A 22,565-nucleotide genomic window follows, 5' to 3' on the forward strand; every position below is an offset into this window, starting at 1 on the left:
ACTCTCTCCCTACAGCGATGGTTAGGGTGAATGGTTTATTGTCCCAGTCCTTCCCTATCCGAAATGGCACTAGGCAAGGATGCCCCCTCTCGCCTCTCATTTTCGTCCTGACTCTTGAACCCTTCCTCCGCCAGGTTCGAGCCGACCCGAACATCTCAGGCGCTGCTCATTCTTCCTGTTTATACAAAGTGGCGGCTTATGCAGACGACTTGCTATTTTTTCTTTCCTCCCCTCATGTTTCTCTTCCAGCTCTGATGTCTGCCTTTCAGGTTTACTCGACCCTTTCGAATTTTAAAATCAACTTTTCGAAATCAGAAGCCCTTAATGTGACCCTTTCCTCCTCGGCGGCCACCTCCTTGAGTCAATCTTTCCCTTTTCATTGGGCCCCCACTTCTCTCAAATATTTGGGGGTTTATCTTACTCCGGACCCGAAAGATCTCTTTCGTTGCAACTTCCCCCCACTTCTGGCGTCTATCAGGGCTGATTGTACTCGATGGTCCGCTGGAGCCTTTACTTGGTTCGGGAGATGCGCGATTTTTAAAATGAACATTCTCCCTCGTCTTCTCTACTTGATGCAGGCGCTTCCCATTCACATCCCTCTGTCTTTTCTTAGATCCCTCACTTCCGTCCAACTGAAGTTCATCTGGTCGGGCAGACCCGCCCGAGTGAGCAAGGTTTTTCTCTTTCGTCCCAAGAGTTGCGGTGGTTTATCGCTTCCGGACCTGAAGTCCTATTACTTGGCTACCCACCTGACTCGTGTCGTGGACTGGTGTAGGCATGCTGTTTCTAAACCTTGGGTCTACATCGAACAGGCATTCTCTCCGATCCCTTTGCAGGTTGCCCCATGGCTGGACTCCTCCTCATTGTCATCTCTCTTTTCTCACCCTACCCTTGGTCCCACGCTTCGGATTTGCTCCAAGGGCCTTGTTCGCTCCACTCTCCTCCCTAAGGATTCCGCTCTTTTTCCAGTGCTGGGCAATCCTGCCTTTCCACCTGGAATGTTTGACCGAGTTTTTCGTAATTGGCGCCGTCATGGGATTTTCCGTGCCTGTCACTTCCAGGACGCTGGGGGATGGACTACACTTCTGAATTCCCAGGCCCCTCCTGAGCTGCCCCCTTTGGACGCTTGGCGGGGGATGCAACTTCGTCACTTTTTACATTCTCTCCCTGCTCCTGCAGAGTTCCGCGTCGATCCTACCCCCTTGGAGAAGATTTGTGTTGGTGCTGGCCCCCTTCGCCACTCCCTCTCGCTCACTTACCGGATCCTGGTTGAACCTCCGGAGGACTTTGTTCCACCGTTCTTGTTGAAATGGGAATCTGACTTATCCCTTTCCCTCTCTCAGGAGCAGCGTAGGCGCATTTTTCGCCTTTCTCATACTGCTTCCATCAGCTCTCGCCACCAGGAGGCCAGCTACAAAATCTTGTCCCGATGGTATAGGGTTCCTACGAGACTCCATGCTATGTTTCCTCAGGTCTCCCCATTATGTTGGCGCTGTGGCGACGAGGAAGGCACGCTGCTACACATTTTTTGGTCCTGTCCTGCCCTTTCGTCCTTCTGGGAGGGGGTCAAGCGGATAACCCTCCAGCTTACTGAAACTTCTCACCATTTGGGCCCTGCCCTGTTCCTCCTTAATCATTGTGAGTCTTCTGTAAAGGTCTTTAAGCGTTCCCTACTTAGATTCCTGATCCTCGCTGCCCGGGCTTGTATCCCCCTTTTTTGGAAACGAGTGGATCCTCCTCTCTCCCTCTGGATTTCGAAGGTCAACGAGATAATGCGCATGGAAAATCTCACGTCTTTCCTGCATGGCACGACTGAGGCGTACATCAAAACCTGGTTCTACTGGTTCAGGTTTCAACAGTCTGCAGAGTACCGGACGCTTCTGGGCTCTGACCCCTCCTCTGATTGATACTCTTGTTGTTCGTCTCAGGTATTTGACCAGTGGTTGCTCCCGAGCCCTTCCCAACTGGCTGTGGTATGGATGACCTGGCGATCGCTCTCACTGGTTTCCTGACTGCTCACACTCACCCCTACCTACCCTTTCACCCCACACATTTAGTCCTCTCCCCCACTCATCTGTCCCACTAACCCCTCCCTCCTCCTCCCCCCCCCCTTTTTCCTTTTTATTTTTTTTTTCTATGTTGCTTTCTTTGTCTTTAATTTTTTTTTTATTTTATTTTTATTTATTTTTTTATTCTTCTATGATTGTATTTTGTGTTGCACTGTGTGCTTTTTCTGTTCGCAGGGCGGGTGTTCGCCTTGTAACTTGTAATTGTTTTTTCTTTTCTTATTGTTTAAAAAAATTTTCAATAAAAAATTTGAGTCATAAAAAAAAAAAAAAAAAAAAAAAGGGGGCACACCATATATAGCGACAAGTATATAGCGACAGGTATATAACATATATAGTGACAAGGAATATTACTAAATCAAGCCATATAGCTCTGGTATACAAAAAGTCGCCAAATGCATATATAAACAAGTATAAAAGTGTGTCCACAACAAAAATACTGGAACAAGGATAGTATATGCCATAAAGCAAGAAACAACAGATATCAAGGCCACTGGAATCCCAACATGATGGGAGACGACTGCGGGGACAATGTGACCTTCACAAACACAAAAACCAGTCCTGGGCATTACTGAAGGAAGACTTTTACTCTGAAAAACAAAACTTTTTGACATTTTATTATTCCATTCCATTTCCATACACTGTTTACTAGGAAAACTTTGATGTAGATCAGGAAATTGTTGGAGTAAAACTCGTTCTGTTCAGAATTGTTGTTGGGATCTGTCTCCATTGTAGAAATATCTCTATGGATCCGCTCTTCATGTTCGTCACTTACGTGTCCCATGATGGGAATGTGAGAATGCGTCTCAATGACATTGGGCAGCCGCCTTGTCCATACGCTGTAAGCCTGGTGTCTACTAATCCTGCAGAGTCTTCAGCTCGTCTGTTCCCGGGGAAGTTCTGCCCTACGAACACAAATCCATCCTGAGCTGCAGGTCCAGGGGGTTTTGTTCTGAATGTGTCATTGCATTAGTTTGTTGATTTCGGGGCCAATAAAAGTTCCGACCTTTATTTTCGCCTCAGTTTTCGCTAAACTTCTCCTTCATATACTGGAAGCCGTTTCCATCACCATCAAGTGCAATTACAACATTAGTCATTAAACCAAGGTTAATGTGAAAAACTGCAAAACGGACTTGTTTTTGTTATAAAATCTCTATAGTGATACAAAAGTGGCTAACAATAAGCCTACATTCACATGGCGTGAGAATCAGAGGGGCTGCAGAGCCTTATTCACTTTTTTACCCTTTTTCACATATTCCTCAATCTGAGTCTAATTTTCCAAAAGTGTCCCAAATTTTTGGTAATAATTCTTGCAAATTTGAGCATGTCCTAGCCCCAAAAGAGGCAAGAGTTACAGAACCCCTGCGTTTTACAGCAGCTGCAAAGTGAAGGAGATTCTGCTAATCCCATCCACACATTGCAGAAAAAAACCCACTGGGGGAAAAGCTCCTGCACCTCTGAAAATCGCAGCAAGTCAATTATATCTGCGGAAATGCAGAACAATCTCCCTATAGGTTTAATAAGGGAAGAAAATCCTCAGATAAAAACTCAGCAACGACGCAATGAAAAACGCTAAAAACACTAAAGTAAAAAACGTGATGGGATTTCAGCAGGTGAATATGGGCTCAGACATAGAGAACGCACGGGCACACTATGTCCACACGTAACACATGTATAGTGGCAGGAATGATATTCACTCATTATCTCCAGGTGTTAACTTTGTAAAATCCATCTAATACGGAATCTGATTTCCGCACATTAACTCATCCTGACGTACAAACATAAATCCTTCCACGCCTGTTTTCCTAATGGGTGTATCCATATTGGCAGAGATCCCTCTTCATCTGAATGTAGGCTGCGATTATTGCCAAAATATAAGGAGATGATACGTGTCTGACCTCAGAGACAATGGAGGCGGCCATATGGACAGTAAACATGGCACCTACGTAGCCTGCACGCAGTACAAGCCTGACTCCTCGGCTGGAAAAATGTGTTTACCCTTGAGCACGTCGGTCCAACATCCAACCAAAAAAGTCACCAGTGCCAAAGTGCACAAGACAGAGCCCCTACTAAGAGGATAAGATAGAAGGGTAAGACATTGCCAGAAAGCAGGGGTCTGCCTGGTCCTGGACATAAGACGTGCAGACGACAGATACTCAGCCAATGAAGCAAGAATCTGGCAAATATTTTTTGGGGCACGACCTGTCACCACCCAGAGGCCGGCAGCACATGCTGAAAAACCACAGATAAGAGAAAAACAGAAAACCTCCAGCTTAGCAGAAAGTTCTGTTGTTCTGCCGTCTGCCGGTCGTGTTATGGGAATTTTCCAGGATTTTCAGAGAATTGCCTGGCAGGTATAAATAGCCAGTATCTAAAGGGAGTCTGTCAGCAGCAAGCACAACATCCGCACCGGGTTCAGGACCACACACAGTTTTGTTTTTTTGTATGTGCAGTTTTGAGGGCTAAAACATTTTTTTTCCTTTGGGTCATTCAAATTATTTTTCGGTGATAAATGCGGCTTTATTTTGAAGGTTTTTTTATTTTTCCACATTTTTTCTTTAGTTGAACCATCTCCAGACCACCCATTGGGTTTTTACATCCGGAAGGAGTTTGCCTAGTTCTGCAAGGACGCACCGATCTATCCAAGCAGAACTCGGAAGCTGCTGAAACGGGAAATCAGGAGAGAATCAGCCGGAGGTCCCGGAGAGAAGGCGGGGGCGGGATATTACTTTCTGTGCCTTCTCCATCGCCGTGTATACACAGCTATAGGCGCCACCATGATACAGCCGCCCTATGACCCCGGCGGTCACGTGATCCACTGGGATCAGCGCTATAGAACGGCAGGAGGCGAAATGTACCAGCCCCAGTTACAGGGAAAATAATCAGCCTCCCCCCCCCCCCCCCACCGAAGAAACAGAGATCAGATGTCTATTATCACCTTATGGGGACAACATGTAAAAAGAAAAATAAGAAAACATTTATAGAAAAGTGAAAAAAAAAATTAAATTAAATAATTTAAAAAAAAAAATTAAATAATACGCCAATAAAACGCTGTTATTAAAGGTTATAGCCCCACCCCCGACAACACCATACAAAATAAAAATTACCGTCATGGAGAGGAAAAACTATTTTATAAGGTTTTTAGTAGCACTGTGTGTTATTAAATTAAAAAAAAAATTGAAGAGTAAAAAACAGACAATCAGATCAGACAATAATCAATCAGACAATAATCAGAGAATAATCAGATCAGACAATAATCCTACTACTATTATACATGTGACAGTTTGGATGTTTGTTCCTCAATCACCCAAAAACAGCTGAACGGATTTGGATGACATTTGTCCCATAGATATTCTGTAACCTGGAGTAACACATCAGCTACTTTGTATCCCGGTACATGACATGGCTTCACTACTGTTCTGGATTTCTGGTCACATACTATATTACACTGCTCTTATCTCAGGTCCCAGGGCTGTTATCTCTCTATGTAACACACAGATAACCCTCAGTGGTTTGTGGACACACATTTGCATAGAAGTGAGAGTTGGGGCTGGTGAATTGTTGCAATGAAAGTCGTGATCCTATTGAACGCTATTGATACTTTCAAAGAAAGTATATTTCTGAAGGTCCTAAATTCTCCCCAGATGTCGGTAACAACCCACCCAATATATATCACTTAAAGGGCTTATTCAGTTTTTAAAAAATATGGGCCAAATAGAAGGTTGCATTAATACGAAACACTTCCTAACATATATATATATATATATATATATATATATATATATATATATATATATATATATATACACACACACACACATGCTATCCTATTAATATTATAAAGGTGAAAGTTTGTGAGTTTGTGTGTTTGGATGTTTGTTCCTCAATCACAACCAAACGGCTGAATGGATCTTGGGGAAATTTCACCCCCCCCTGGGGTGTCCCCAGGGATCAACCACGTTCCCCAGCTTCATGTCCCCCTCCTACATCACCCCCGGTGTAGTAGCACTCTCCTTGGCCACGCTCCCCCGCAGCTGTCTCCGCTCGCTCAGTGCACATAGCTTGCGTGCTGCTGCCTGTGGGTGTCGTAGGTGCAGCAGAGCGCGGCCCGGCATCATAGCAACCTGACGCCACACACAGGCAGCAGCCCGAACACTATATGCACTGAGCGAGCGGAGAAAGCAGCGGCGGGGGAGCGTGGCCAAGGTGAGTGCTACTATACTGGGGCTGATGTAGAAGGGGGACATGAAGCTGGGGGCAGAGATGGGGGGACATGAAGCTGGGGGCAGAGATCGGGGGACAAGAAACTGGGAGCACAGACATGAAACTGGGGGCATAGATGGGGGGACAAGAAACTGGGGCCAGAGATGAGGGGGACAAGAAACTGTGGGGACACAAAACTGTGGGCAGAGATGGGGGAACAAGAAACTGGAGGCAGAGATGGGGGGGGAAACACATATAAGCGGTTCAACGGCACCGCCAACCCACAGTTTAAATCCTGCACCATTTATCTGATTGATTTGCAGGACTTCAGTTTCATATACAAGCTCGCTGCCCCTCCCTATCAGCAGTTCAGACAGGAAACAAAACATCACAGCGTCATGTGACCTTGTACGTGGGAGGGATTTATTGGGGGGAGGGGCACACAGCGAGGGAGAGCAGGCAGATGAATCCTGGGACTTGTAGTTTGTTCACATTCACTGCAGGTAAATAACAGAGAAACAAGGAGCAGCAAGTAAAATAAAGTCAAGCAAAGGAAGCAGAAGGGAACAGCGAGGATTTAGTCCTTGACACAAAATATCTTTGGGTTGTAGGATGAAAGAGTCTGTAACATCTAAAGCTTTGGGTATCATAGATTGCTAACAGATGTGGTTATAAAACACTATAATAGCCACCATTAGGCACAAACCAAGGACGATGTGAAGAGCCTTGGTCATGGATAATGTGCACAAGGTCTTTCATCTACAAAAGGACTTCAGGTACTTGGAGAGCAATAAACTGCTAGAACATAAGCTTTGTAATGTAGATAAAATCAGCAATTTAAGCAAATCACATGCAGTCACATGACCACTTTCTCTGTCTTTATGACTCAGTCTCTAGTCAAGTCACTTATCTCGGTCCCTTCAAATAGAAAGGTATATACGCTCCTCCGATATTTGGTCTTGGTGGCTCCTGCTGCTCTTCCAGTTCTGAGACCGGATCCTCCCGCTCTCTAGATTTTGACGGTCAATGAGCTTATGCATACGGAGAATCTTCCATCTTTCCTACATAACAACTGAAGGATTGGGATAAACCCTGGTGTTATTGGATGGAGTTCCAATGGCGAATACCAGTTCTTTTCTGCAGCTTAGTGACGAGGACCTTAGTATACGCTATATATTCACCTGCAGATTCCCCCGTTGTTTTTCTTTTCCAACATGACGTGATACCAGTGTGCTCAGTGGTGGACGCTTCTACCTGGTTAGATCTTTATGGCCACACACACACACACACCATATATCTCATATAATACATGTCCTTATCTACTCGGTTTACAATTTTCTACTTTTAATCCCCTTCTCTCTCCTCTAGGGGACGCACAGCGTTTGCTATCAGCATATAAAAGTGTCAGTATACAGTCAGCATGTGCATCAGTCCGTTTTAAAGTCTCAAACTGAATTCAAACAGACGGATGGCATACTGATGTGTGAACCAAGCCTAATGGTTGTCTGAAGAGCGTTGTAAAGTCCTGCTCGCGGAAAAAACAAGCAAGCTGCCCTTTCTTCAAGCGGATTCTGCTTCGCGACACCTCTCTCCCAACTAGGCCCATTCATTCTGGCCTAATCTGGAGCAGAAAGCCGCGACCGTTGGAAGCCATGACAGTAGTTGCAGCTAGTCGTGGCAGGTGCAATTTGGTCTGGATTCTGACGTGGTGTCCCGCATCAAAATCCAGACCATGTTACACCGTCTGAACTAGCCCTTAAAGAGGAGCTTTCATGATCCGGGGCACAGGCAGTTCTATATATTGCTGAATTCAGTGTCGGCTTTCTGATCTGTGCCCCGGGTACAGCGCTTACGTTCCTCCCCGCTCACACTGTACAGCGCTATAGGCACTGCTGGGAAGAAGGACGTTCCTCCCCGCTCACACTGTACAGCGCTATAGGCACTGCTGGGAAGAAGGACGTTCCTGACTGACTGTGAAGCGCTACGCTACCAGGACAGATAGCTCTTCACCCGGGCACAGATTGTGAAAGCCGGCAGTGCGCTGAATTCAGCCGTATATAGAACTGCCTGTGCCCCGGACCATAACCGTTCCTCCCCGCTCACACTGTACAGCGCTATAGGCACTGCTGGGAAGAAGGACGTTCCTCCCCGCTCACACTGTACAGCGCTATAGGCACTGCTGGGAAGAAGGACGTTCCTCCCCGCTCACACTGTACAGCGCTATAGGCACTGCTGGGAAGAAGGATGTCTCTGACTGACTGTGAAGCGCTACGGTACCAGGACAGATAGCTCTTCACCCGGGCACAGATTGTGAAAGCCGGCAGTGCGCTGAATTCAGCCGTATATAGAACTGCCTGTGCCCCGGACCATAAAAGGTCCTCTTTAAATTGACTTTGTATGAAAAAGATAGAAAGTCAATTTAAGGACGCATAGGAATGACACGCTCTGCAGAAAGTGATGGCACTAGATTTGCAAAAAGAAATAAAATTCTAAAAACAATTCAGTTGAAAAAAAAATGTTTTTACAAGTTTAATAAATCAATAAGAGGGCGTTCACACTACTGTCTGTGGCGGCTGCTAAAGTCCGTTCAAAATCTTGTGCAGCATTAGCATCAGACACTCGCTGTGTCCATGACATTTTGTATTGATTTAAAAGGAGATCGGGTGCGTCTTTTACAGTCCGTGTCTGTCCTTAACTGTCCGTTCCCAAAGTTGTCCAACTTATCAAGTGGACAGAAAAAACCTACATGTCGGGTTTAGCTGTCCGCTTGAAAAGTCTGACATCTTTGGGAACGGACCGTAAAAGATGCACCCGATGTCCATTTAAATCAATGCAAAATGTCACGGACACAGCGAGTGTCTGATGCTAATGCTGCACAAGATTTTGGATGGACATTAGCAGCGGACACTAGCTGTCGGACACCGATGGTAGTGTGAACGCTCCCTAAGATGACACATTCTGGACAATGAACTAATAAAAAACAGAAATGAAAACAAATATCAAAACCAACACCAGAAAACAAATCCCTATTTCTGCTTGGCCTTCTTTTTGGATGGGGTGGCTTCCTCGGGGGCGGGATCACACAGGGCATGCTTTATAAACCTCTTCGCCGCTCCCTTGTCCAGTCTGGCTGCTTTCTTACGATCTGATATTTCTTTGACTCTGTTCATATAACTTCGTATTCTTTCCTACAAAACAAAATTATATTGACTTAGAGACTGACGGAGCCCCCCCCCCCTCCAGGACTCAGGTATTTTCAGCTAATGAAACAAATGATGTATCTGAATTGCAGCCAAGCCTGTTGTAGATGAGCTGCTGGTTCTGGCGGCTTGTCATATAGTGAATACTGGCAGTTTCTATTGTTTGTTCACATTGTGCATTACTGCAGAGTATTTACCACAACCTGTTGGCAGTTTCCGAACTAGAACTTGCTATTCACATCTGCTAAAAGAATGGAAACACATTTCAAGTGCACATCATAGGGGAAGTTTATCAGGGTTGGGCGCCAGAAATCCGATGTACAAGCCATGAAAAAATTTGCACATTAGAATTTTTGCACAAAAATTGAGACTTGCCATAAATTAGATGCAAACTTCAATGGGAATGGATTGTTAAAGTCAGCATGGAGAACAATGGTCTTGATAAGTCAGCCACCATCGCCAAGTATCCGGAAATCCTTAATGAGCGCTGACACAGCAACACCACATCCACCGACCAATACAGGCGAAGGGTAAGTTCACATTTGCGCCTGGGTCTCTGTTGGAGACTCCATCGTATTGTCCACCTGAAATTTGGCAGAGAAAAGTCCTGCACAGAGGATTTCTTTTCTTCCACTGGTTTCAGTTTTAGAATGACGGCCACCCAACCGGCCCCAATATAATCAATGAGGTCCGCTAGACGGATGTACTAGATTGTAGACTGGCCAGATTTCATGAAATGCGCTGCAGTTTACCAAGTATTGGTATAAAAGTCTATGAATATAAAAGTGTATCGTTATACCTTGACTTTGTTCTCATCTTTAGTGGTGGGACGCATCTGAAATATACAGATTTTAGGAAGACGAAGGCATGACGATGAATCCAACAATACCAAATAGTCATAGGTTCAGGCATGTTAAAGGTAGCCCGCCAGCAGAATCCAGCTCGGCATATAGATAGGTTAGGGTCCTCTAACTCACATAGTGTTAGCCGACGTTTGCTTGAAATCCCGGTTTTTGTCAGTATACAAAAGAGTTCTCTTGCAGCACTGGAGGCGTCCCCAATATAGCCAGAGAACTCTCCAGCGCCGCCTCCATCTTCTTCAGCCACGTCCTCTTCACGTGGCTTCTTCCGGCACAGGCTTCAGACTTCTAGGCCTCAGGCCAAAGCCAACTGCGCATGCCCGCCGGCCACGAGAAGAGGATGTTGCTGAAGAAGATGGAGACGGCGCTGAAGAGTTCTCTCAAAGCATTGGGGACGCCCCAGTGCTGTTTGAGTGCTGGGGACCGCCCCCAGTGCTGCGAGAGAACTAATTTGCATACCAACAAAAACCGGGATTTCAAGCAAACGCGGCACAAAGAAGACAACGAACGGTAGGAGAAGAAGAGCGTTTCTTAAGGCTATTCCGACATGTTAATTAGAAAAAAAAATGTGTTTGAATGATAGGATCCCTTTAATGACAAAATTAGTGGGACAAACAAAAAAAAATCACTGTAGGTTCTTTGTAGGTTTTTAACATGAACATATTGTATAGTTTTAACATTAGGAGTCAGAATTCATTATCTAAGTTTCTATACTTTGTATTTATGTCCCGTTAATCCCAGTGTGAAGAATATAATCTGGAGACACAGCCCAGGCAAATAAAGCGGCGAGGCGAGTGACGCGGCCCCATACAATGCACCAAATTCGTATTTTGCTTGGCTCAGAGTTTTTGGATTATAAATGTATATTGAGATCCATTATTATTCCTCGGTGACGAGTCACAATGGAAGCGGTTCATTCCCATTTGTAATATTTCTTACTCAAAATAAGTGATGGGCTTTGATGTTCCCGGCTGGCAAGAAACCTTGAGATCCCGAGCGTCTCGATTCAATCTGTTCATTCAACTTAATGGAACAAAAAAAGACAAACTGAAGAGATTTATTGGAGGTTGTAAATCTGTCACTTCTCCATGATTACTGGACAGTACACAGCCCGCCCCTGCCAAAAAAGCTTTTAGCTTTGTTGTAGAACCAAATTCTTAACTGTTGAGAAAATGAATTAATGAGGGAATAGGACAAGGTCTGCGAGGAGCGTGAATGGATGGGAGTGTGTAAAAGCCTCCGTCTATCGGGGGCCGCGCGCTCGTAAATCACCGCCTGCAATATTTATGGACTTACACAGGAATGTAGAAAGCCCAGATACCATTTAAGCTTTTACACAAAGATCATCTTAATGAAACATCTCTGCATTAATATCTCTTGGGGGGGAAAAAACATGGAGGAAATATGTATATATAGATATATAGTGAAAGAACCCGGGAAGACATGGCAGAAAACCTACAAGTCACGCTGGAGTCTGGGGAGGAGTCAGAGCTTAGCGAATAGCTTGTAGGTGTGATATAAAGTGGTAAGTGATCAGAGTGTATACCCGCTCTGTATGTAATGTGTAAGTTTATAGACAGGGCGGCCTCCACGTGGCTCGTGACCTTCTGACTACAAAGTGAACGCCAGAAAAGTGTCCTGGTCTCATTGCGATAGTACCAGATTCCCAGCGGTGTCTCGGCTCATCACATATATTTAATCCTTCGGGCATAGCTTGTCTAATCCAATACCGCCATGACTGGCCTGGAAGGAAGAGCTGGAAGGTGCCTGCTGACTGGCTGCAAGCATGTAGGGTCCTGTTAAGTAGGGACTGTGTTAGTGGGGGCAAACTGGGCAATTACCCGGGCCCCCACCCCCTTAGGGGGCCCCATACTTCACCTGCTGTTAGGACTAAGCACCGGCAGCAAAGAAATCTTTGGCAGTTGCAGGGGCTGAAGATCGCTTCTTGTAAAAGCTTCCTGCACTTATCAGACGCCTGTGCCGCCCCTGCTCCTCCTCCTAGCAGTGACTCATCCATCTCATCAGAGTGTGAGGGGACTTGTCCTTTGGCAGTAGAGAAAGCTGTCACATCACAGACAGACCTGCACATCATAACCCCCTCCCCCCCACTGGAAACGCTGCTGCACAAAAATCATCTGGTTTATCGCTCCATGGGGCCTTAGCTCTAGTGCACAGGAATCGCAGTTTGGCTTCTACAGTCGTTTCGGTACTAAGGCAGTAAAACTTAAGAGCAATAGATTTTTTTTTCTTGCACACTACAAAAAAGTGAAACCCAAGAAGGCTGTGAGATGGAGAAATGAATCCAGCGACGTCTCCGGCCTCAGACTAGTCCATCATCTCTCCTTGCAGGACATGGCTTTTTCTATATACCTCCTGTAGGTATACCCCGCCTCCTGTAGGTATACCCGGCCTACTGTAGGTATACCCGGCCTCCTGTAGGTATACCCGGCCTACTGTAGGTATACCCGGCCTACTGTAGGTATAGCCCGCCTCCTGTAGGTATACCCGGCCTACTGTAGGTATACCCGGCCTCCTGTAGGTATACCCGGCCTACTGTAGGTATACCCGGCCTACTGTAGGTATAGCCCGCCTCCTGTAGGTATAGCCCGCCTCCTGTAGGTATAGCCCGCCTCCTGTAGGTATAGCCCGCCTCCTGTAGGTATAGCCCGCCTCCTGTAGCTATAGCCTGCCTCCTGTAGGTATAGATATGTGTGAAATGGATCTATAGGCGGTTTAGTCCTGCTATAGGACGGCACAATCTTTTGGGGATAGGAACATCTAAGTATATTTTTCTTTTCTAATGTGTCCGGTGAATCCTTAGGATAGGCCATCCATATTAGATCTGTGAAGGTCCAACCTCCAGGACCCTGCAGATCATCTCCTTAGACAGCGCAGCTCTCAATAATGTTACATACCAGTACCGAGCGGTATACTCGCTGTACAGTGTGTGGCGGTGACTTTACATACCGCAGCATTGTCCCATAGACATCACTGGAGCGGTGCAGCCGTCGCTGCGGCTTGTTCTTTGTGATCATATATAGCACATATATAAAAATATAAGCACACGACTGACCCGAGGTTTGTGAATTTCTCTTTTGCTCATAAGCCGTTATCCTAAATCTGACCCTCCCCATCCTGATCGGACCCTCCTCGCGTTCTGCTCCCATTTTACCAATAAAGAGGCTTTAATATCACACAAGTAACCCGAGGATCCATTATCCCTAAGTGCATGGATTCATCCCACTGGCTTCTGCACGTGTGATCGTCGTGGTCTCATTGGCGTTGGACATCCTCGCCGTCACCCTCACGGTTTGTTTAATGCTGTGACACTCACAACTCACCTGGGTGACGGCCATCTTTGGCCACTTCTTCCATATCACACAATGAGACAGATCTCCACTATCATTTGCTCCCCTTTTTGTATTAGCAGATACTAAATATGACCTCATGTTCCCATCGCAGCCGTATCCACATAGTAGAGGTTTATAGCAATTCATCAAGGCTTAAGAGGAAGACACCCCAATGTGTATAGCGCCTGTATCTAACGTCCGCAATAACGAACAGGTCATCAGGGTCACGTAGTCTGCGGAGAACCTCAAGACTCAGTTACAGTGAACCTGAAGAAGTAGGACAACTCCCGACAGGACTCCGAGCAGGGAGAAGGAGAGTCCGACTAACCCAGACGTCAATCATTGTTTATTGGTGGGAAAGCAGCCGGCGTCTAGAAGAAGCCGACGAGGAACACGGTCACAGTTAACCTGTCTTTTTATGTTTTTGCTCCAAATTATATCCCCCCTATATATCACACAGCTCAGCTTCTCTCTTCTATCCTGTACCCCTATATATCACACGGCTCAGCTTCTCTCCTCTATCCTATACCCCTATATATCACACAGCTCAGCTTCTCTCCTCTATCCTATACCCCTATATATCACACAGCTCAGCTTCTCTCCTCTATCCTATACCCCTATATATCACACAGCTCAGCTTCTCTCCTCTATCATATACCCCTATATATCACACAGCTCAGCTTCTCTCCTCTATCATATACCCCTATATATCACACAGCTCAGCTTCTCTCCTATACCCCTATATATCACACAGCTGAGCTTCTCTCCTCTATCATATACCCCTATATATCACACAGCTGAGCTTCTCTCCTCTATCCTATACCCCTATATATCACACAGCTCAGCTTCTCTTCTCTATCATATACCCCTATATATCACACAGCTCAGCTTCTCTTCTCTATCATATACCCCTATATATCACACAGCTCAGCTTCTCTCCTCTATCCTATACCCCTATATATCACACAGCTCAGCTTCTCTCCTCTATCCTATACCCCTATATATCACACAGCTCAGCTTCTCTCCTCTATCATATACCCCTATATATCACACAGCTGAGCTTCTCTCCTCTATCCTATACCCCTATATATCACACAGCTCAGCTTCTCTCCTCTATCATATACCCCTATATATCACACAGCTGAGCTTCTCTCCTCTATCCTATACCCCTATATATCTCACAGCTCAGCTTCTCTCCTCTATCCTATAACCTTATATATCACACAGCTCAGCTTCTCTCCTCTATCATATACCCCTATATATCACACAGCTCAGCTTCTCTCCTCTATCCTATACCCCTATATATCACACAGCTCATCTTCTCTCCTCCATCATATACCCCTATATATCACACAGCTCAGCTTCTCTCCTATACCCCTATATATATCACACAGCTCAGCTTCTCTCCTCTATCATATACCCCTATATATCACACAGTTCAGCTTCTCTCCTCTATCCTATACCCCTATATATCACACAGCTCTGCTTCTCTCCTCTATCCTATACCCCTATGTATCACACAGCTGAGCTTCTCTCTATCATATACCCCTATATATCACACAGCTCAGCTTCTCTCCTCTATCCTATACCCCTATATATCACACAGCTCAGCTTCTCTCCTCTATCATATACCCCTATATATCACACAGCTCAGCTTCTCTCCTCTATCATATACCCCTATATATCACACAGCTCAGCTTCTCTCCTCTATCCTATACCCCTATATATCACACAGCTCCGCTTCTCTCCTCTATCCTATACCCCTATATATCACACAGCTCCGCTTCTCTCCATCCTATCCTATACCCCTATATATCACACAGCTGAGCTTCTCTCCTCTATCATATACCCCTATATATCGCAAAGCTCAGCTTCTCTCCTCTATCATATACCCCTATATATCGCAAAGCTCAGCTTCTCTCCTCTATCATATACCCCTATATATCACACAGCTCATCTTCTCTCCTCCATCATATACCCCTATATATCACACAGCTCAGCTTCTCTCCTATACCCCTATATATATCACACAGCTCAGCTTCTCTCCTCTATCATATACCCCTATATATATCACACAGCTCAGCTTCTCTCCTATACCCCTATATATATCACACAGCTCCGCTTCTCTCCATCCTATCCTATACCCCTATATATCACACAGCTGAGCTTCTCTCCTCTATCATATAACCTTATATATCACACAGCTCAGCTTCTCTCCTCTATCATATACCCCTATATATCTCACAGCTCAGCTTCTCTCCTCTATCCTATAACCTTATATATCACACAGCTCAGCTTCTCTCCTCTATCATATACCCCTATATATCACACAGCTCATCTTCTCTCCTCCATCATATACCCCTATATATCACACAGCTCAGCTTCTCTCCTCTATCATATACCCCTATATATCACACAGCTCAGCTTCTCTCCTCTATCATATACCCCTATATATCACACAGCTCAGCTTCTCTCCTATACCCCTATATATAATCACACAGCTCAGCTTCTCTCCTCTATCATATACCCCTATATATATCCCACAGCTCAGCTTCTCTCCTCTATCATATACCCCTATATATCACACAGCTCAGCTTCTCTCCTCTATCATATACCCCTATATATCACACAGCTCAGCTTCTCTCCTATACCCCTATATACATCACACAGCTCAGCTTCTCTCCTCTATCATATACCCCTATATATCACACAGCTCAGCTTCTCTCCTCTATCATATACCCCTATATATCACACAGATCAGCTTCTCTCCTCTATCCTATACCCCTATATATCACACAGCTCAGCTTCTCTCCTATACCCCTATATATATCACACAGCTCAGCTTCTCTCCTCTATCATATACCCCTATATATCACACAGCTCAGCTTCTCTCCTCTATCATATACCCCTATATATCACACAGCTCAGCTTCTCTCCTATACCCCTATATATAATCACACAGCTCAGCTTCTCTCCTCTATCATATACCCCTATATATATCCCACAGCTCAGCTTCTCTCCTCTATCATATACCCCTATATATCACACAGCTCAGCTTCTCTCCTCTATCATATACCCCTATATATCACACAGCTCAGCTTCTCTCCTATACCCCTATATATCACACAGCTGAGCTTCTCTCCTCTATCATATACCCCTATATATCACACAGCTCAGCTTCTCTCCTATACCCCTATATATCACACAGCTGAGCTTCTCTCCTCTATCATATACCCCTATATATCACACAGCTCAGCTTCTCTCCTCTATCCTATACCCCTATATATCACACAGCTCAGCTTCTCTTCTCTATCATATACCCCTATATATCACACAGCTCAGCTTCTCTCCTCTATCCTATACCCCTATATATCACACAGCTCAGCTTCTCTCCTCTATCCTATACCCCTATATATCACACAGCTCAGCTTCTCTCCTCTATCATATACCCCTATATATCACACAGCTCAGCTTCTCTCCTCTATCCTATACCCCTATATATCACACAGCTCAGCTTCTCTCCTCTATCCTATACCCCTATATATCACACAGCTCCGCTTCTCTCCATCCTATCCTATACCCCTATATATCTCACAGCTCAGCTTCTCTCCTCTATCCTATACCCCTATATATCACACAGCTCCGCTTCTCTCCATCCTATCCTATACCCCTATATATCACACAGCTCAGCTTCTCTCCTCTATCATATACCCCTATATATCACACAGCTCATCTTCTCTCCTCCATCATATACCCCTATATATCACACAGCTCAGCTTCTCTCCTATACCCCTATATATATCACACAGCTCAGCTTCTCTCCTCTATCATACACCCCTATATATCACACAGCTCAGCTTCTCTCCTATACCCCTATATATAATCACACAGCTCAGCTTCTCTCCTCTATCATATACCCCTATATATCACACAGCTCAGCTTCTCTCCTCTATCATATACCCCTATATATTACACAGCTCAGCTTCTCTCCTATACCCCTATATATATCACACAGTTCAGCTTCTCTCCTCTATCATATACCCCTATATATCACACAGCTCAGCTTCTCTTCTCTATCATATACCCCTATATATCACACGGCTCAGCTTCTCTCCTCTATCCTATACCCCTATATATCACACAGCTCAGCTTCTCTCCTCTATCATATACCCCTATATATCACACAGCTCAGCTTCTCTCCTATACCCCTATATATCACACAGCTCAGCTTCTCTCCTCTATCATATACCCCTATATATCACACAGCTCAGCTTCTCTCCTATACCCCTATATATATCACACAGCTCAGCTTCTCTCCTCTATCATATACCCCTATATATCACACAGATCAGCTTCTCTCCTCTATCATATAACTCTATATAGACCAAACGAAGATCACTCCGCACAGAGAACTAATGATTATGACGATGACCATGAGGTCTTCCTCTTTCTCTTCTGTTTTTCCTTAGCTGCCATGGCCTCCTAGTATATCTTCTCTTCTCAGCTTATCTGTGTCTACGTCTGTAATATATTACTCTGTATTATCCTGTATCTGTATTACTATGCTGCTGTAACACGCTGAAATTTCCCCAATGTGGGACTATTAAAGGATTATCTTATCTTATCTTATAGCACACTATATACTCCGGTCTTGGGCAGGGGTGCGCTCTGCTCTCACAGTATATACATAGGCTGCAGATTTAGTAAAAGTAAATGTCTTCTCTTACCAGCTCTCCTTTCACTGCGTGCTCCTTAGGATTAACCCCTTGTGTTGTCAGATATACTAAATTAAGCAGAAATATCAGATTAGTCCCCTTTCCCATCCAGGCTTTCCCCCCCCATTTCCAGCACCATTAACACTTACCCCAGAACAGAGAGTTTAAGGCGTACGCAGACACCAAATCTAATTTTGCTTGTTCCAGCGGATCTATCTGCAACAAAAGAGAAACATTTACATAACGCAGAAAAACGGTAAAGTGTCCCCAAATCCCCCAGTACAAGGGCTATTCTCTAGGGGCTTATAGAATAGCACAAAGGATTTATTTAGGGATGTTGGGGCGGCTGCACCTCTCCTGGACGCTTTCCTAAGCCCCAGACTGTTACTATAACATCCCACAGGCCTGATGTGGTCGAGCACCAAATGTCAACACTGAAAAGACAGGAAATGAATTGACCAGAAACGCCGGAACGCATAGTCCACTGAAGAGCGTGCGGGAGACCAAGGGGTTTATTGGCCCTCAGCGTGAATAGAGTCTGGGGGCCGAGAGCGCCTGTGCGACCCAAGGGGGCTGAGTCCAGGGAAGAGTATGCTGGGGAAATGCGTGGGGTAGTGACACAGTCATAGACGAAAACCAGACCACAGTCATTCACTGGGCTGAACCCTTCACCAGAAAGTGGTGACGTCACCGGGGAATAGATCTCTACATTCCGCGCACACATTAGGACAGATTCATTAGGACTGGCACCAGGGAACAGAGGACACCAAAATGTGCGGTGCCACTCCTACTAAAGTCAGAGACCTCTGCAATGACCTGATGGAGAAGAGACCTGTCATGGCAGAAGAATTCTACAATGACCTTCAGGCTCTTGTATACATTTGTTTTCGCTAAAGGGATTGGCCCAACTTTTGATATTACCCCCATCCACAAGCTGATCAGTGGGGGTCCAACCACTAATGATGTGTTCCAGCCATCTGAATGGGGCGACAGGCCAGGCAAGTGCTCGGCACGGCAGTCAGTAATCTCTATAGGTTCCCAAGAAAGTCAATGAGGCTGCGTACTCGGCTGTCACTCCACTGGCACAGATGTACGGGAACTCTGTTCTCATGATCAGTGGAGGTCCCGTCGGTCAGATCCCCACTGATCAGCATGTGCAGAATTTTTTTTTTTTTTTTTTAGAAAGGTCTGTTAGTGCTAGTAATTGGTTAATAAGTGCACCCATATACCTGTAGCGGAGTTTGGAGTGATTTCTGGGGGTCTCTGGTTGCTGCTGCATCGTCTGCCTTGATTTACATGGTGTAACTTCCTGCTGTGCAGCTTCTACACAATAGCCCCCCTCCTCTCTCGTTCCGTTACAAAACCATCCATGCCTATAGATCCCTCCATTAATAGCCCCTCCCACCGTCCATGTCTCATAATGCTAAGCGATCCGGCTCATTACTAGCCCCTCCCACCCACTCCCGTCTCCCTAGCTAACCTATTCCGCCCACTGCTAGAAGACCAGAAGAGGGGAGGAGCCATTCCCCGGACACAGGGAGTCTTGGTAAGTATTGATGGGGATAGGGGAGGGGGAAACGTAATGGAGACGTTCTGTTTCGGAAGCGGTGAAACAGAACATCACCGGATTATCAGAGTGTGTCCCTGGGGTGGTCACATGATCATTCCAGGGATATGGATAATAGTTTGTTTTGTTTTTTTAATTAAAGTAAATTAGCAGTTAGGCGGGTGGGGGGGGGGGAGGGGACAACCCCTTTCATCTATGGATAAGGGATAACATTAAAACTTGAGACAAACTCTTTAATGGGATATCTACCACCTTGGTTTCTGTCCCACTGATATGCCTAATTTGGTCTACAATTGCCATCGCGCCTCTGAATTTACTGAGAACAGTCTCCCCGCACTGCGCAGTCTCAGTCTCCCCGCACTGCGCAGTCTCAGTCTCCCCGCACTGCGCAGTCTCAGTCTCCCCGCACTGCGCAGTCTCAGTCTCCCCGCACTGCGCAGTCTCAGTCTCCCCGCACTGCGCAGTCTCAGTCTCCCCGCACTGCGCAGTCTCAGTCTCCCCGCACTGCGCAGTCTCAGTCTCCCCGCACTGCGCAGTCTCAGTCTCCACGCACTGCGCAGTCTCAGTCTCCCCGCACTGCGCAGTCTCAGTCTCCCCGCACTGCGCAGTCTCAGTCTCCACGCACTGCGCAGTCTCAGTCTCCCCGCACTGCGCAGTCTCAGTCTCCCCGCACTGCGCAGTCTCAGTCTCCCCGCACTGCGCAGTCTCAGTCTCCACGCACTGCGCAGTCTCAGTCTCCACGCACTGCGCAGTCTCAGTCTCCCCGCATTGCGCAGTCTCAGTCTCCCCACATTGCACAGTCTCAGTCTCCCCACATTGCACAGTCTCCCCGCACTGCGCAGTCTCAGTCTCCCCGCACTGCACTTTCTCTAGGAGCAGCTACTAATAGATCAGCGACACTGCAGAGCCTCAGTTTCCCCGCACTGCGCAGTCTCAGTCTCCCCACATTGCACAGTCTCCCCGCACTGCGCAGTCTCAGTCTCCCCGCACTACACTTTCTCTAGGAGCAGCTACTAATAGATCAGCGACACTGCAGAGCCTCAGGGTATGACCATGTGTTACAGCTTCAGTCTGTAGCCCCTTCTTCTGACATGTGATAGATTTCCCCCTTTCAGCTCTGAGAGCAGTAGGCAGGGTAGAGAGTGTCACACCATCTCAGGAATACACTGGAGATTCTGCACACAGTATACACAGATAGCAGGGATAGGCAATGTGATCCAGGAGTGTTTTATAACTCTGCAGGTAATCACTGTACGGACTCACAAACTTTACTGCTGCCTGAGATATGGGAGACAGTATATCTAGTAGAAGTCTATGCATTTTATTGTAGGTCTCCTTTAAAAACGGAATTAGTCCGAATTAATATTCCAAATAGAAAATTCCATTGAAGATACAGATATTTGGCAGAAGGCCATGCTGTATATTTACCGAAGAGCATTACTGACACCATCAGGCACACGCAACCAAGAAAAGCTTCAGCAAAGCAAACGCTTCCAAGCCTATGAATACGTATGGTGAACCCTCTCAGGGTACCTACCGTATATACTCGAGTATATACCGAATACTTACCAAATAGCCAGAAGTCACAGTATAAGGATCAATCATAGCAGTGAGCCAGTCAGAGATTTCAGAGTAGTCACAACTATAACTGGGAAGGATGAAGTTTAAAGGGGTTGTCTGAGACCCAGATGAAAAGGATCCGGATGACCGTAGAACCGTAGATTGTATATAATATAGAGTATCTAAGTGAATGGCAGCAGAGCGGCTCCACCACTACGGTATACGGCTCCATATACTGTATACAGCTTCCAGCTCTGCACAGTAATGGTCACAGCGGGAAACTGTAGGTCTGCTCACAGTCACTTGAATAGAAGCAGAGCTATTAAAACAGCTGATCAGTAGGTGGTCCAGGTGTCAGACCACTAGCCCATGGATGGGTCATCAGTATCCATTTTACTTGGGTCTTACCAACCCCTTTTTCTTAACCTACTGCAGAAAGGTCCAATGGGGGGAGGCTCCTGCTGCAGCCAGTCATCTTACAGACTAGTCAGGAGGGGACATGGCTGATCTCCTGGGGTACATACAGAAGATTTCTTTATATTCTAAACCATAAGTGTAATAGAAGAGAAAACAGAAGCAGATGAAGAGAAGAAGAAAGGGATGTGTAAAGTTACAGAGCGGTCATAAACCAATAGTCTATGTAGGAATGGAAAGGTAAAGGCATCTATGCAGATTAGCAGAAGCTGTGCCTTTAATAGCGCCTGCTGGAGGGCAAGAAATGTACAATGTCTGATCCATAGAAGCCAGAAAGCGATACACAGCTCAGATCTTGTCTGATGAACCTCCTGGCACAGGCGATTATAGGGGGGACATAGACTACGGTCACCTACCATCAGCTCCTGCTGGAGACACGAGGAGGGAGCAGAGGACAAAGGTAACTTGCAAATATTTTACCAGATAAGTTATTTGGATTTATGCCACAAAGCATCTTTATCCTTTAACCATAAGATAGAGGATAAATAGATGATCGGTGGGAGTTTCTCCGCCAAGACCCCCATCTATCCTGAGAAAGGGGGTGTCTGACCTCATTGGGAATGTAGGCTG

The 22,565-nt window shown here is 45.8% G+C and overlaps 1 protein-coding gene across 1 annotated transcript in view; it reads right to left on the reverse strand.

Moving 5' to 3' along the window:
- Window positions 1-6,311: 6,311 nt before the first annotated feature.
- The window catches only part of C1D (C1D nuclear receptor corepressor), a 31,109-nt gene continuing 14,855 nt past the window's right edge, over window positions 6,312-22,565 (reverse strand). Inside the window, exons 3-5 of the mRNA XM_075261941.1 lie at window positions 18,544-18,610; window positions 18,407-18,462; window positions 6,312-9,457 (exon numbers count right to left, since the gene is read on the reverse strand). Coding sequence (XP_075118042.1) covers window positions 9,296-9,457; window positions 18,407-18,462; window positions 18,544-18,610 — 285 coding nt within the window. The 3' untranslated portion in view covers window positions 6,312-9,295. The remainder of the gene's footprint in view (window positions 9,458-18,406; window positions 18,463-18,543; window positions 18,611-22,565) is intronic.

This window comes from Leptodactylus fuscus, unplaced genomic scaffold, assembly GCF_031893055.1.
Source record: "Leptodactylus fuscus isolate aLepFus1 unplaced genomic scaffold, aLepFus1.hap2 HAP2_SCAFFOLD_66, whole genome shotgun sequence".
NCBI lineage: Eukaryota > Metazoa > Chordata > Amphibia > Anura > Leptodactylidae > Leptodactylus > Leptodactylus fuscus.